This window comes from Pogona vitticeps, chromosome 14 (genome assembly GCF_051106095.1).
Source record: "Pogona vitticeps strain Pit_001003342236 chromosome 14, PviZW2.1, whole genome shotgun sequence".
Taxonomy (NCBI): Eukaryota; Metazoa; Chordata; class Lepidosauria; order Squamata; family Agamidae; genus Pogona; species Pogona vitticeps.
This window is the reverse complement of record NC_135796.1, coordinates 1,584,016-1,600,728: the sequence shown is the minus strand read 5'-3', so window position 1 is coordinate 1,600,728 and position 16,713 is coordinate 1,584,016. Positions and strand designations below refer to the sequence as shown.

General features: G+C 47.3%; 1 protein-coding gene and 1 long non-coding RNA gene across 2 annotated transcripts in view; one reads left to right on the top strand and one right to left on the bottom strand.

Moving 5' to 3' along the window:
* The window catches only part of RTN4R (reticulon 4 receptor), an 80,741-nt gene extending 79,123 nt beyond the window's left edge, over positions 1-1,618 (bottom strand). Inside the window, exon 1 of the mRNA XM_020799075.3 lies at positions 831-1,618. Coding sequence (XP_020654734.1) covers positions 831-852 — 22 coding nt within the window. The 5' untranslated portion in view covers positions 853-1,618. The remainder of the gene's footprint in view (positions 1-830) is intronic.
* Positions 1,619-1,963: 345 nt separating this feature from the next.
* LOC140702633 (uncharacterized) lies at positions 1,964-5,923 on the top strand. The gene is made up of 2 exons (XR_013539260.1): positions 1,964-3,429; positions 5,515-5,923. It is a non-coding gene; the product is annotated as an uncharacterized LOC140702633 (long non-coding RNA).
* The last annotated feature ends 10,790 nt before the right edge of the window (positions 5,924-16,713 follow it).

The following is a 16,713-nucleotide window of genomic DNA, read 5'->3' as shown; positions in this document are numbered from 1 at the left end:
GAGGGGGAAAGGGAAACAAAGAGGGGGGTGCGTCCTCACCCCGTTTAACGGCGATGGTTCCTCAACCGCCAAGCTTGAACAAAACTGACACCCAAGAGTCCTTCACACGAAGAAACCCGGAAAGAAAAGTCCCCCAGCCACCGCTTTTGGGAACGACAGCTCACGCTTCTTCTGAGCCTCTCTCTCATCCTCTTTGCAGTTAGAAAAAAGATCCCAAGGGTCTACTTTCTCTTCCCCCCCCCCTCCATTCCAGGCTTTAACTCGTACGCCCCTCTCCTCAGCACACGCCTACCCCCATGCCGGAGGCAGGGGAAAGCATCAGCAAGAGAGGCGAGCCGTTCCCCGCAAGACCACCCCGCGCCCGACCAGCCGGCGCACAAGGCGCTCTCCGGTCCGCACCTTCCACCCCTTCGCGCAATGGGCAAGACCGGAGGTCTTTTTTCCAGGCGCGCGATCCTCTGCCCAAAACCAGGGCGGACCTCTGCGCCAAGCGGGGTGTGAGTGTGGATACCTCTTGAGGGAGGAGGTTCCAAGGGCGTGGTCCGTCCCGCCTGCCCCCCCGAAACAGATAAGGGGGTCTCTTGTTCCCCCTTTAGCCCGCTCCCCCCCCCCAAGGCTGGCCAAAACCCATCTCTCTCTTCCCTCGTCCGCCGCTGCGTAGGGCTTCAGACGGATTCACCGGCGAGCTGGACCGGCTCTAGGATCCTGCGCAAAACCCTCCTCCCTCAGGATCGCCGGGTCTGAGCTGGCTCCGACCCTGCCGGGGGGCCGACCAGTGTCCCGGCACCACGGATGGCCTTTGGCCGGCGGCTTCTCCCCGCTCCGCTTACCTTCCGCGATCGCCCTCTTCATTTTAGGGACTCGGGCAGCGCACGTCCGGGCGAGCAAGGGGGCAAGAATCCTTCCCAAAGGCGGCGCAGCGGCAGCCGGGGCAGGCGGCGGCGGAGCCTCATGCAAACTTCCCCCCGGGGGGCGCCGGGACAGAGGAGCGGCGGCGGGCGTCGGGGCGGCTGCGGCGGTGGCGGAGTCGACGGCCGCGGTGGCGGTGGCGGCCGCGGCTACTGCTGCTGCGGAGGAGGAGGCGGAGGCTCCCTCTGCCGGCGGCGGCGGCGGCGGCGGCGGCTCCGGTCGTGCCGGGCTGGCTGCTCGGGGCCCCGAGGCGCAGCAGTCCCGCGGCCGGAGCCCGCATCCAGGCGAGAGAAGAGCGGCGCGGCGCGACACGGCTCTCTCCTTCCTCGCCTCCCCAGCCAGGCTGGCCGCCGCGGGTGCTGCGACGCAGGCAGGCAGGCAGGCAACGCTCCCGGCTGCGTCTGGAGCCCTCGCGCCGGTTATCTCTAACCTCCCGGTTTGGGGAGGGAGGGGAAAAGCCGGGCTCTCCCCCTCCTTGTCGTTTCCCCTTTCCTTTCCTTTTTAAAATAAAAATCCTTCCTCGCGTTCTGGGACCGGAGACGCGGGCGACGCGGCTGCGCTTCGGGTTGCTGGAGCGGCGGGGACTGAAAGGTGATGAATGTTTTATGGGATCATGTGGTTTGACGTGAGAGGAATCGGCCTACATCGGATTTACTGGCTGGAAGAGGGAGGGGAGGGGAGGGGAAGGAGGGGAGAGAGGGAGGGAGGGAGTGGCCGCCGTGCGCGCTGGCGAGGGAGCGCCTGACACAAGCGGTGCCCTCTGCGCCCTGGAAGGGGGACCCTGGAAGCTCCCCGGGCAGGCCTGGGGGACAGCGGGTACCCAAGCGACCTCTTTTCCTTCAGGATCGACGCCCACAGAGCATCCACCCCTCAGCTCGGGGTCCCAGGAGCCCGGCATCAACCCTTCTCCAAGGAGAGAGAGGGAGAGATCGCCTCCAAAGCGCGCAGCATTTGGGGACTGGTGAAACAGGCAGAGGGTCGGGCTTCGGAAAGAAGTAGAAGCGGATGAGGGAGCCGAGAGGATGCTCCTGTGCCTCCCCTCCACACACACACACACACACCAGCAAATACTCCACCGTCCCGCGGGAGAAAGGAAGAAGAGAGCCGAGAAGAGGCTGCAGTATGCCGGGACCGGCTCCTCCGGACGGCGGGATCCTCCGCGGGAGCGCCGGCCGTTCATTCCTGAACCGACGGTGCCACCTAAAGGAGACGGCGAGGAGAGCGCCGCTGGACGGGAAGGGACTCCCAGGCTTACGGTCGGGGACCTGGGACGGAAGAGTCACCCTCTTCGGGGAAGAGGTGCGCTCATGGCCCGACCTGGGTGACTCCGGAGCCGGACACACACCTTCCTGTGTGGCTTGGAGATCCCACCCGAAGCTTTTTTCTCTCTCTCTCTCTTTTTGGAGCAGCGCACCTGGAATGACCGCTGCCTTGGGGAGGAATTCACACCCTCCTTTGGGGAATGCGTGTCTGAGGTCCCCGACCCCCACCTCCGTGGATCGGGACCGTCCCTTGGCGCAGGGCGGCCCAGATTTGGAAGGCGCGCGTAAAAAGGCTTCCTTCCCGCGGCGTCTCTGCGGGCTCGCGCGCCCGGGGAGGTCGCCTGCGTCGGAGCGACGCCAAGGACTGAAAACAGAAGCCAGGCCCGGCCCTTGGTCTTTCTGTTGTAACACCCGGGTCGGGTTTCCTCCCCTCTTTTTCTCTCTCCTCGGCCGTCTTCGGAGGACCCCGTTTGAAATGCTCTCCCTGCCAGTCGCCCAGATTGGGCCACCGAACATTACCGGACCCTGCCAAGGGGAGGGTATATGGCTGGCCGCCTTTGGGAATAGGGGCGTGTGGCTTGAGATGGAAAAGGGGTGCAAGCGCCTCCTTTCAGTGAGAAAAGAAGAGGGAAACACCGCAGGGGCTGTATTCGGAGCCACAGAGCTCTCCAATGACATGCTGTTGTTTGCACTACAATTAGACCGGTTTGGGGTTGTTTTTTGCGTCCTTGAAAATCTTAGACCTGCAGAGCTGGAAGGGGGACCCTCTGGATCATCCAGTCCAGCCCCTGTCAAGGAAGCACAGTGGGGGGAATCGAACTCCCAACCTCTGGCTTCGCAGTCAGAGACCTCAACCCCTGGGCTATCCAGCAGTAAAATGAGGACACACACACAGAGAGAGAGATACAGGTCTCAGCCAGGCAGTTGAGAATGACCAGTATCCACTGGGATTTTTAAGGTCTGATTGTTGTACATCGTCCAGTCGTTTCTGATTCATAAGTTAAGGACTTCCCAAAGATCTCATTCTCAGCTAAGAGGCTTTGGCCTCCCTTACTGTGTCGGTCCACCTCATCTTAAATCTAGCTCTTCTACTGTCTTCAGCTTTTCGCTAGCACTATTGTCTTTTTCCAGGGACTCTCTCAGAGACACACCTTAACATGGCCAGCTGGACTGAATGTGCCAGCGAAGCTGAGAACAACACTGCTGGGAAGCTATGCTCGGTGAAAATCCTGGATCCCAAACACTGATACCCAAGGAGGTATGATCAGGGCTGAGAGAGACTAAGAGGACCCCATCCTCTTTGGAAATGAATGGTGGCCTCAGCAAAAGAGAAGGGGGTCCCTGGAGAAGTCTTGGAAGGGCGGTGAAAGGGCAGCAACAGCAATGGAAGGCGATACGGGGCAGAGTATCTTTCACAGACAACAGCAGCAGCACTCATGCTAACTCTTGTTAGTACTGCATGGTACTGCACAATGGTAGAGACCGGCTGAATGTGCTATAACTTGGAAATTTTATGGTGAGACAATCCCAAACGTTTTACACACTTCTTCTCATAATGCCAGTGCCCAGCTCTCTCCCAACCCCCTGTCTGAGCAATGAGAACACGTGAAGCTGGTACTTAATTCCAGGTGGCCAATCACAAAAGCCAAGGAAACAAAGAGGTGAAGCACATGATCTCGAACCTTTTGGGTCTTTCCATCTCACGTTAGGTCTTCCTCCTTCCCTTCTGCATTCAGCTTTCAGCCCATCAGGATTAGGAGTAGTGGGCTGTTGACACTTAGGAAATTCAAAACGAGCCTCTGCTTTATTCCCAAGGGTCTCGGGCTATGATGGAATGAGGCCCATCCGCTTGGGAAGCACATTCTTGTGGTTATGGGAAGGAGATGCTGGACAGCATGGCTCTTTTGCTGCAGAGGAGTCCTGCAGCCACATGGCTAGGCAATTGGGTGCCAAAACTCAGATCTGTGTTGGACTTCTGTAGAGAAGCAGTTCTTTCAGGATCTCATCTTGGAGAAGGACCTGGAGGAGAGAACTTGCTAAAAGCCACACAGTGGAACTTTCTCTGCCAATCAAAGGACAAAGAGCTGTGTAGCATTTATTTGTCTACTGTAGGTTCATTAGCGTTCCAAGATTCCAGATCACAACAAGCCTGAACACCTTCTGAATGCAAAAATGACTTGCACGTCATGAGACAGACAAGCCTGCTAGCAAAAGTGGGGTTCAGTAGGGAAAGAGGAAGCTCTAATGTGCAACGGAGTGACTCAGAAAAGAAAATCAGGGCTTTTAGTGCCCAAAATTTGAGCGAGACAGTTATTACTATAATTTTTGAAGGTCATTATTAATTTAAAGGGTCTCTGTTAACTTGGAAAACAACTTGATGACTCTGAACGACCGTGGGTTGATTATAGCATGAGTTTTTGCAGAAATACAGGCCACTTCCTCAGATGTGTGAAATACTGTTTTACCTGGAGAGGAAGAGAGAGGGAGGGAGAAAGAGAGAGAAAGAATCAATACAGTAGGAAGTAAGAGTGAATTATCATTAACAGCTATACTTTCATTAATATGAACGTTCTTGCTTTAGTTGGCAAGGCAGAAATCCGTTATCTAATACTAAAGCTTCCCAAGAGAGCAGTTTTCAATTTTTCCTCTACTTTCTGCTGTGAGGGTACCACACATCACATCGGATGAGATGTCTTGCTTCAGTCCATGAATGCTTCCACCAAATAAAAATGGTTAGCCTTTGAAGTGGTGCACAACTATTAAAAGATAATTGCAAACTTCCAAATAGATATCTGTTTTTTGAAACAACCCACAAGGTACACTGAACTATTAGGGTGAGCAAAGAGCTATTTGTTGATCCATGCGAAGGATTCTGAAGTCATGATCCCCATTCAAACCTTTGTAGGTAGACTGGAATTTGTCAAGGTATCTAAATCCACCAGTTTCTCATCTGGTCCCGGTTCCTTGTCAACTCCGAGTATCAGGTGCTGTTGAGAAATAAATGCTGGGCCATCATGCCATGCTTCCAAACAGCACTTACCTGATCATCAGTGAGAAGAGACTGGTGGTCTGGATGACCTTTTGGACTATGGTTCATTTGTTACTGCCTTTGGGGGGGGGCTTTCTTCTCATTCCTGGGTGGGGTAACTGTCAATCTGTCCATCACTAACCAGTCATTTCCTTCTGCTTCTGGATTCAAAGAGAGCTGCATTTCTCTGCTCAGTGGTTCCCCCCCCCTTTATAGTCTGCTGAAGTCTGTTGTTGAAAGCAGTCATGTTTGTCCATTTGCTGTCCGATCTGTTCATAACTGGAAGTGAAGAACCCTTCCTATTCTTTCTCCTAGTGGTATGTCAGAGTGAGTTATGGACTCAGCAAGTGCCAGTTGATGAGAAAAAAGGGCGGGCTGCTCTAGTGAACTTGAAGCTATTCTGCTCTGTGAATCCCTGCGCTTCTGCAGAATTGGAAGCGAGAGGAATTTAACCAGCAATTCAAAACTCTGCAGCACATGCTGGGTGTCCCGGCCACAGCTTCTGCTTTGAACTCAGGATTCATGCTCCTCATTCCAACAAACTGCCAACACTCAAGCTACATGTCAGAAACCAGAGATGAGAAAGTTTACCTTCCAATCTCTCTCTCTCTCTCTGTCTCTCTCTGCATAGACGCCTTTCCGTAGATGTCTATAAGAGTGTGTAAACAAATGAAACAGCAAACTCTTGTCACTGAAGAATAAAGAGATGGTTTCATTTCCTGCACGTTAATTTGTTCAGACTGTCTTGTTTCTTCTCTCTACAACTAAGTGGGATGTAATTCAATCAATATTTTCTCTCTATCGCTTCCGGCAAGAGATATGGGCGGGCTGTGTGGTACCCGTTGTTCCAATTTACAACAACAAGAAAAGAGCCCCATGTTTCAATCTAAGGATTGTCTAAGGCTGAACACCGGAGTATTACATCCTGCACGCATGGGGAGGTGGGGGGGGGGGACCAAGAATGGAGCTTTCCCCATTTTCCCAGGTGTTTATGGGGCACCTGCATGTGCCAGGTAGGATGGTAGCCAGGTAAGTTTCAACGAGTGCCTCTCCCTATATCAACCTGCCCCATCACTGAGATCTTCTGGGGAGGCCCTCCTCCGTGTCATTATGGATTTTGCAAAGGATTTATGTATTGGGGAGGGCTTTTTCTGCTGTAGCACCCTGACTGCGGAAGGGACTCCCCCATGGCAGCTCAAAAAGCACCACCCCCTGGCATCATTTTGGGTACCCAGTTAAAACATCTTTATTTATTACAGCCCTTAGGGGTTCAGGGTAAGGGCCTGGGGATGCTTATTGCCATTTTTAAAAATGTTTTAATATGGTGCTTTAAAGTGTTTGATTTTAAGTTGTTTCAAACACCTTAGTTTTTAAGACAAGATGTTTAAAATATCCAATATTCTAAAGCTGGTTGGAGAGCTCAGTGGTGCAGTTCTCTGACTGTGGAGCTGGAGGTTGGGGGTTCGATTCCCTGCTTGGGAGAAGAGCCAGCCTGGGTGGCCTTGGGCCAGCTGTACAATAGTCCCAGGGCGCCCCCTAGAGGAAGGGAAAGGGAAACCACTTCTGAGCATTCTCTGCCTGGAAAACCCTGAAAGGGGGTTACCAACTCACCATAATTCAGAATTGACTTGATAGCACATGTCTAAGCTGGCCAGACAGCTCAGAGGTTTCAAAGAGGTTGAGCGTTCAATTCCGCATGGGGATTCCCGGGAGAAGAGCCACCCTGTATGGCCTTTGGCAAGCTGCATTGTTCCACGGGAAACCTCCAGAAAACCTTAGAAAGGGTTGTCATAATTCAGAATTGACTTGATGGAACATCATCATCATTGGTATTAAAGTCATTTTACACCACTCTATAACCTCCCCTGAGATCCTGTGACAGAGGGGGGTTATGTATGTTTTAAATCAATCAGTCCAGGAATCAATCCATCAACTCAAGCGTGGGACAGACAGCTAGCAAGATTGTGCAAAATCGTAAGACAATTGTCAGCTTCGGCAATGTGATTTGAGTCCTATAAAATTCTGGCCTAAGGATCTTTCTTCTCTTAGCTTCTGTCTTCTCTATAATTCTTCCCTCTTCATATTTTCAACCTTTTGATTGGTATTGCCTTTTGATTTTCCACCGCTGCTGTTTTGTGTTTTAAATTATGTTGCAAAGTGAAATGATGCTTTTAATTGTTTCGCGATTGACTCGGCTGGTAACTCCTCAGAGAGAGGGCGAGGCATAAATGTTTTTAAATAAATACGCTATTTCAATGTCCCCGAACCTCAGAAGTCATTTATCAACAGTAAGAGGGCATTAATCTTTTTTTCCTCCCCGATCTGAAACATAGAGCTGTAAAAGCGGCCGTCAAAATGAACAATCATTCCTAAGGCTTCAAGGAAAACATTATGTGTGACATAAGAAAATAAAATCGCTATCGGAGGCAGAAGGCAGTTTATATCTTGAAAAGCTTTTGCTTTCATTTACAACAGAAATCAAGTAGCTTGTGATTTTACAGCATAATCATACGTGTATTATATACTTGCTCTACAGGAACTACATCTGCAACCAATTCTTTTATAAATTTATAAATAAATAAATAAATGGGTGTCCTTAGTATTTACACGAGCACATGCCAACTGTACTTTAGATGTTGCTCATTTACTTTCCCAATGAAATCTGTTTCCCATCATTCTGGTGTATAGTTTGTGCTGAATCCAGGTCATTGATTATTTTACATGTGTAGCTCCTTCTCCTTGTGGTGGACTATTGGGGATCATTCATTCATTCATGCATGCATTTGCTTGCTTGCTTTCTTGCTTGCTTGCTTGACTCTGTCTATCTGTTTGAAATTAAACAATCTAAACCTGTCTTTCCCAGACTTGAGTAACCCACATGTTCTTGGACTGCAATTCCCAGAAATCCTGGCCAGCACAGCGAGTGTTGAAGGCTTCTGGGAATTTTAGTCTAGGAACATCTGGGGACCCAATGTTGGGAACCATTTATCTAAACCATTCCTCCCTCCCTCCTGCTGTTGTCATCATATGCCATCAATTTGCTAAGAAGTCTCCAACTATAAAACCCAAACAATAAACTGACTATTTCGGAAACAGCTGAAGTTCCATCTTGAAAAGGCAACAAGGCTATTTCCCAGACAGGAGAACCACTCGCCCGCAGAATCTCCATCTAATTGGCTTTCAATTGCTCCTCCAACCTTTGATTCAATCCGAGCATCTTTTCTGCACTTCCTGCATCCATTTTGAAGTCTAATGATTGGAACAGGACACAATGCAAGAGGACTCCCCCCAGCTAAGCCTTCCAGCCTTCCAGTTTAGGCTTTTCTCCCAGATGAGCAACATTTAAGTGTCTGTCTGTCAGACAGAATTCCAAGAATGGAGAATGATGGGACTTGCAGTCAAAGGAAGAAGGAAAAAATCCTCTCCTTTGTAGGGAATTCTGCAGCTGGCATAGATGTATGGTTTGGCTTGCCAGAAGGTTTTCTGTTTTCCCACAGGGCTGCAGGAGGGAGGCTCATTTCAGGGTTGAAAGATCCATGTTCCCTTCTTGGTAGGCATTCTCAAAAGGTATAATATGGGGTCACCGCACTTGAGAGCACACTGTGCAGCTGTAAAGCCCAGAGTCAGCTGTAATCTTCTGAGGAGCAGCCTGCCAATGTCCCTCTTTATGGACTCTGCTTTGGGGACAATGAACATTTCCAAACCCTAGTTCCTGATTCGGGATGCTTCTATGGACCTCCCTATTAAGTAAAGTGCTGGGAACCAGGGACCAGCTTCAGCTTTGTATATGACCCGAAGCCAGGAACCAGGGAAGAAAGTCCCAACAGAGTTGGGTCGTGTGTCCTAGGAAAGATGTTTCAGGCAGGCAGCTCCAGTGTGATGAATTCTATCCGGCTTTTTTTTTGTGTCTTGGAATCAAGCCAGTTTCTCTGATCTCGCAAAGACACCTTGATTTGGCACTGTAATTATATGTTCATCTCTTCCTAATTCTTAATTACAGTGTGATACATCCTTCCCCTTAAAATCGGGCAGTCTGATTGAAAGGATTCTTTCTTGGTGTGTCTATCCACTCTCTTTAGCCTGTGTGATGGAGAGAGGAGGAAGGGGAGGGAGAAGCAAAGCAATCTCTCTCACCTTCGGTTTCCTATCCCTTCTTCCAATATGCCAGCCTCCTCCCACATCTCTGTGACCTTGAACTATATCCCTATCCATGACTCTTAACCTCCAATTTTACGAGCAGTGTCACCCACACATGTGTTTCAAAAGGTGGGTGTCTTCCTCCTGCTTCAGGTATGCCATGAGTGTCATAGGTGACTGGTCTACAGAACATGGGGGGGGGAGGCATCATCCTCAGGCAGGAGACTTGGGGTGAAGTTGGCCACTGCATTCTGCACCTGTTGTAATCTCCAGGCCAGTGTGAAGGGTAGCCCCAATCCTGAAAAGAGTCACGTCGTCATCATCATCATCATCATCATCATCATCATCATCATCATCATCATCATCATCATCATCATCATCAGTAATAGCAGTAGTCAAAAACACCAGGCACAGTCAATAAAAATTATTTAAAAATTGGATGGAAATATTATATATTATATAATAGATACAAGTTTTAACCAAATCCTAAGTATCTGTTAAACATTGGGGCAGTATGCACGCTGTTCCTAATATTGCTTTTTTTTTTTTTTTGGTAGTTCTGCTGGTGTGATTTCTGAGATTTGCAACTGCTTATAGTACTGTGTGAAATTTCTTGATATTGTTCCCAAAGCCTCAATGACTACGGGGACCACTGAAGTGGGTTTCTTCCAGAGGAGAGATGTTTCGATGGCCAGGTCTCTGTACTTTATACATTTTTCCAATTCTTTATTTTCAACTCTGGCATCCCCTGGAATTGCAATGTCAATGATCCAGACATTTCTTTGTTCTATTACTAGTATGTCTGGTGCCTTATGTTCAAGGTGTCTATCCATTTGGATCCGGAAATCCCACAGGTCACCTTCTGACACCTTCTCTACCCAATGTTCCCATGGGCTTTTGGAGGCTGGCAAGTTACATTATTGTTATTGTCATTGTATACAGTTCTATCACCAGCTTTGAGATCCTATGATTGAAGGGATTTATAAATGTTTTAAATCAATCAGTCAGTCAATCAATCCATCAATCCATCAATTAATTCAAGTGTAGGACAAATGGTTAGCAAGACTGCGCAAACTCTTAAAACCATGGTCAGCTTACATGACGTAATGCGAGTCTTACAAAATTCTGGCCCACATGTCTTTATTTTATTGATTTGATTTGATTTATTTGATTTATACCCCACCTATCTGGACCGATGGACCACTCTAGGCGGCTTCCAATATAAAATTAAACAATAAAATACAACAGATACATGGATAATACAAAACAACTAGAATAAACTAAAAAAATAGGAAAACAAGAAGAAGAAAATCAAGAATTGGCTGGAGAGAAAGTCTTTCTTTCTTCACTTATTTTCTATGTATTCCTAAGTGCCATCATCTATTCTTCCCTATTTGTATTTTCAGTCTTTTGTATTGCCTTATGATTTTCCACATCCTGCTATGGGAACTAGGCCTCTCTGATCAAGAGACTCCATGCCATCAGTAACGGCTGGTGTCCTTGGGACTGATAATAGAATAGGAAGATGAGAGCTGAGCTGACAAGCAAACATTCATATGCAAGTCTACACAGAGGTAGGCTGGCCAGAGAAGTGAAGACTGGATCGCACAGGTAAAATCAAACACAAGCCAGGCCCACCTTTGGAAGGGATTTGACATAAGTGGGGAAAAAAAGCACCCTAAAGAACACAGTGCAATTAGAAGAAGGAATTCCTTAAGTTCTGAGAGCACTGATCATCCCAATATACCGTATGTTTCCATGTATAAGACACCTCCCCACTTTTCTAATCCAAAATTAAGAAATCTAAGTGGGGCTTAGCAAGTGTAGAGGGAAAGGGATCAAAGCACTGCAGGATCGCTTTGATCCCTGCTTTCCCCTCCACTTGTTTTTGTTCTCTCCTCAGCTTACTTCCGTGTATAAGACAACCCTCAATTTTTAGTCTAAAGATTTTAGACAAAAGTATAGTCTTATACACTGAAAAATATGGTGGTTGGTTTTGTCGCTTTCTGTAATTTCCCTTTTATAGAATCCTAGAACCAGGGAGTCGGAAGGGGGCCTCTAAGGCCATCAAGTCCAACATCGAGTCTTGCTCAGTGCAAGAATCCAAATTAAAGCAGCTCTGAGAAAGATGGTGGTCCAGTTTTATCTCTTGAAGGCCTCAAGCACTGAATCACCGCCTCCCAACGTCATGGGTTCATTGCCACGCTGCTCTAACAGTGAGGACATTTTTCCGGATATTCAACTGAAATCTGCCTTCCTGTTGCTTGAGCCCTTTGTTACATGTCCTGCACTCTGGGATGATTGAGAACGGATCCTGTCCCTCCTTTGTAGGACAACTTTTCAACATTCCCAGTTCTTTCAGTCTTTCCTCCTAGGGTTTGGTTTCCAGTCCCCCAATCCTCCTGCTTGCCTTCCTCTGAACCCATGTTGGCATCCTTCTTTGGTGTCCAGAAGTGGATACAATACTCAAGAGGAGGCCTAACTAGTGCCGAATAGAAGGGAACTCGTACCTCACAGGATTTGGAGGCTATACTTCTGTTAATGCAGCCTAAAGTCCGCTTTGTTTCATGACTGGTTTTCGGCATGGAAACATCGACTTCCTTTGCAAGTCCGTTTGCTTGCCCACGGCAGCTTCGAAGAAATGTGTCTCCGGAGGGAAAATGGAGTAAAAACCTGACATTTTGAAGGTCTGTTGGAATCACCCCTTTGAAACTCTAAAGTCATTTCAGCGATGATAACATGTTATTCTTAGCATAAAGTTTGGCACTTGGAAAGATGGTACCTAAAGAGTTGGAGCTGTATTTTGAACTCACTCCCATCACTCTTTATTTAATTGACTTTGCTCCTAATATTTCCTTGCACTCCCTTTTTCCTTTTTTTGCTTCTTTGGAGTTGCTTTCTCCCAAAGCAACTGTGCATGGTTGCATACACACCCACATATCTAAATTTAGATGGCCAGTCATTAGGGAAAGATAAATAATAACGAAACACGCAACCCTGCCATGTTCTAAGCTGGCATTCTCTGAGAACTGCTAGCTGAAGCTACCGCTCAGATACTAACAGCAAACTTCCTTATCGTGGCCCGAATGTGAGAAAAGTGTGCTGAGTTTCCAGATGGTCCGTTTGCAAAAAGGAAAAAAAAAAGCAACACACACCAACCTCTAAATGATTCATTCCGAGTGATAAACCAGGAAATTAGCAACCTCTTCCCCTGGTTTCTCCTCGAGGTAATCTTCGTAGGGAGCTGAGCTTCTGCACCACCTTCGTAAGATCTGTTTTCTTTGACAGAGGGGGGGAAAATGACTGAAGACAGGATTCTTGGCAGCCTCCGTGAACATCTGTTTGTTTTACAGTGTAGAGCTTTGCTTCTCCAATTTTCCATCTCCAAATATTGATGCCCAATGCCCATTATGTATCTGCATTTTTATTTTTTGAATCTGTCCTTTGGCATCGAGACAAAATTGGATTTTTGGTATATTTGCTCACACAGCTCCAGGCTGCATCGAACAAGGTATAGAACCCAGAACAAGGGGATCAGTATCATGATTCTTGTTCTGCTGTGATCAGACCTCACCCGGAGTCCTATTTCAATGGTGGGCACCAGAGCTGGGGGGAAAAAAGATATTGACAGGCTTGATCTTGTCCAGAGGAAGATGAGTGAGAAAGTAGAAGATCTGGAAACCAGGGAGCCTGACTAAATGTTATGAAGACCTTCCCGGTGTCAAGAGCTGTTTGACATTGGAATGGGTTCTCAGAGATGGTAGAATCTTCATCACCAAAGGTTTTGAAACCAGGGTTGGATGGCCATCTGGCAGGTATGCTTTCACTGTGGATTCCTGCATCAGCAGGGGGTTGGATCCGATGACCCACGAATTCCTTCTGACTCTAGAGTTTTGTGATGCTTTACTGTTGGCCATGTTTTCATTGACGCCCTTTAGCTATGAAATTGATCTCAAGATGTAGTTTTAGGAGCTCCTGATGCTTTGATTAAGACCCCGGCATATCCTGGCACCGCCATGATGACAACCTGTTTTTCCAGCTCTTTCATTCTTTCTTTGCAATATTTAGATGCTGCCCTTTGGTTAAAACCTCCCTGAGGCAGCTTACATTAAAACAATAAAATACACTTAAAAACTCAATAACAAATATTAAGATATTAAAACTGCGGAAGGGCCCAGGCACGGCGGGGCCATAAAATGATTCAAAGCAATAAAGCAGTCCATTAAAAGCAAGCCATGCAACATGCAGGTGCCTCTGGGCAAATAGACGACATCTTTGCCTGGAGTTACAAAAAGCATCCTTCTTAGTCCCCGCTGAGGGCATCACAGCAGAAGGCTCCACTTGGTAGGCATCACTGCCAAGGATAAGAAACATCTGTGCAGCCAACATCTGCCTAAGTGGTGTACAGTGGTGTCTCACTAGACAGTAACCCCACATGACAGTTTTTTTTGCTAGAAATTGGCTTTTTCTGATCACTATAGCGATTTGCAAAACAGTGATTCCTATGGGGGAATTTCACTGGACAATATTTGGTCCCTGCTTCGCAAACCGATTTTCGCTAGACGACGATTTTGACAGCTCCCTCTGCATTCGCAAAACAGGTGTTTTCGGGACCTAAGCTTCGCAAGACAGCAATTTAAACAGCTGATTGGCGGTTTGCAAAGCGGCTTTCCTATGGCCGATCTTCGCTAGACAACGGCGATTCTTCCCCATTGGAACGCATTAAACAGGTTTCAATGCATTCCAATGGGGAAATGCTTTTCGCTAGACAACAATTTCGCTAAACAGCGATTTCAGTGGAATGGATTATCATCGTCTAGCGAGGCACCACTGTATTTGGTGGAAGGAGTCTGTTCCTGAACAGAATAGTTGGAGAAACTCACAGTTCTGCATTAAGTTCCTTTGACCCTACAGATTCCAGGATAGAAGTAACTTTTAGAAGCCCTGGAAGGCAACCAGGGTCACAAGTCACTGAGGACTTTGAAGATGATCATCAGCACTCTTCATTGTATGTGGAAATGAACTCGCAAGCACTCACATTCGTAAGCATTGGATATTACAGGATGTCGGATGTTTGCTCCTTGAAACAGCTGGTAGGCACCAGTATTGATCATTTGGTGTTTCTAGCCATTGGCCACGTGAGAATAACAGCAATGCTGAATTAAAACCTCATGCTCGGAATAAGCGACATACAGACAACAAAGGGCAATCTGCTTGTTTTTATCAGAATTTCAATTTCTGAAATTGGAATTCTAGCAGGTTTCCACTATTTTTAACCGTTTCTTCCAGCTCTAACTCTTCTGAATGTTGAGACGTACCGTTCTAGGGAATCGTGGTTATTTGTGAATACTTCTTTCACTTCTAGCTTCTCTAGCTGTCAAGGTTCGAAATTCTCCTGAGTTTTTGGGGTATTGATGAACATGCGTATTGCTTTACGTATCTGGTTGTAGAGCCAGAGGTTTGGAGTTCGATTTCCCACTGTCCTTCCTCGGGGGCTGAGCTTAATGATCCATAGGGTCCCTTCCAGCTCTGCTGTTCTAAGATATCATCAACATCATTTCCTTCAGCTCTAGCTTAAGTGTTCCCAGCCATTCAGTCATTTGCAGCTAGCAATTTTCAGATAGCTGATTCACCTCCTCACTACCTTAGGAGTCTCACGGCACAGTGGTTAAACTCCAGTACTGCAGTCCAGACTCTGCTCATTCAATCAGAGTTGGGTCAACTTGAGGTTGACCCAACCTTCCACCCTTCTGAGGTCAATAAACTGAGTTTCCAATTCGCTGAGGTGGGGGCAATGTGTAGCCAGCATAATTAAATTGCAAATTGTAAACTGGCCAGAGAATGCTTTAAGAATTATGGAGCGATATATGGGCAGCACACTTTGCTTCCACCACCACCATCCTCGACCATTTCATTAGAAATGTACAAGAGTGCACCTCTGATATTGCATGAGCCATTGAACCAGCATTTTGTAGGCTATTGCTGGCAAAAGATTACAAATTTCAAATGAATTTTTGAATAATCATATAATAAATACCTAAAGAACATGTTGAAAAAGAGCCATGGCAACTTCTTGGTGTCTGGGTGAGATGTGATTAATTAATGGGGGAAAAATGAACCAGAATCTGGGATTTCCCTTGCTTGGTGTCTCTTTGTGAATGGCAGTGAGGATAAGAGGGAAGGATGCCTATAGAGAGCTTCTTGACCGCTGCCGTTAATATCATCAGGGTTGCCAACTTTCATGCTGGTGTTCGCTTCTTAAAACTTTTAATCCTTTTTCCTGCTGGCAAAGGCGGGCACAAACATTTCAAGACAACACCAGACTGTCTGCGGGCATTTTGAACCATAGGTCTCCGGAGCAATATCCCGTATTCATAAACAAGAGGGTAGATCTGTAACGTGTCTCTCCTTCCCGAGAAGCCATAGCGTACAGCTCTAAAACAGTGCTTCCTCTTATTTGGATCCAAATAATATTTTGTTTTGTGACTCTCAGCAATTAGCTTCCTGCAACAGATGTATTCTCTGTTCCTGTTGATGACTGAGGGAGAGAAATGGAAGAGGGACAGACGATGGTACACAGGCGACTCTCCAATCCTGAAGATTCATTTTTTTTCCCTATTCCTTGTTTCCATTTGCTGTAATGAGTCATGAGCAGAAGAGGGATCAACCCAGATCTGACATGGGCCCAACATCATATGACATATTGCAAGAGAGGATGGCAAGAGGTTTTCATCCTGCCCGCAGCCCCACTGCTTCCCCATAGCAGTGCCATGTGGGATCTGCTTCCTCATAGGATTGAGAAGTAATCTGGGACCCTAAAGGGGTGAGAAGGGAGAGGATAAAACATTCTCCTTGGTTTGATCTCAGGGTTTGTGGAAGAATTTTGTGTGTGATTCCTGGTGTCTCTAAGTGTAGAGTTGGTGGTGTCTTCAAAGATCATCTAGTCTGACCTTTGAACATGGACCAAATCCACCCAAAAAATCTTCCAAGAGTCATCCATGGTCTCTTTTAAATAGGGCAGACCTTCAATCTCTTAATTATGGGTTCTTCTGTCCAACATTACTTCCCGTTAGATAGTTTGTCCCAGCCTTCAGTCAGAATCAATTTCACTATAATTTTGGTTCACATTAATCCATGGCCACTGGGACCCTGCCTTTCTGTGAGTTCCTGAGATTATATCCATCTCCTGAAGAGCAAGGGAAGGAAATTCATGCTGCTTCACCCTCTTCCCTCCTAGTCACTGCTCAACAGAGCCCAAGAAAGGAGGATCTAAATCGGCATGGAAAGCGGAGTTTGATGTACACCAATGGTCCCCAAACTTGCGCCTCCAGATGTTCTTGGACTTCAACTCCCAGAAATCCTGGGCAGCAGAGGTGG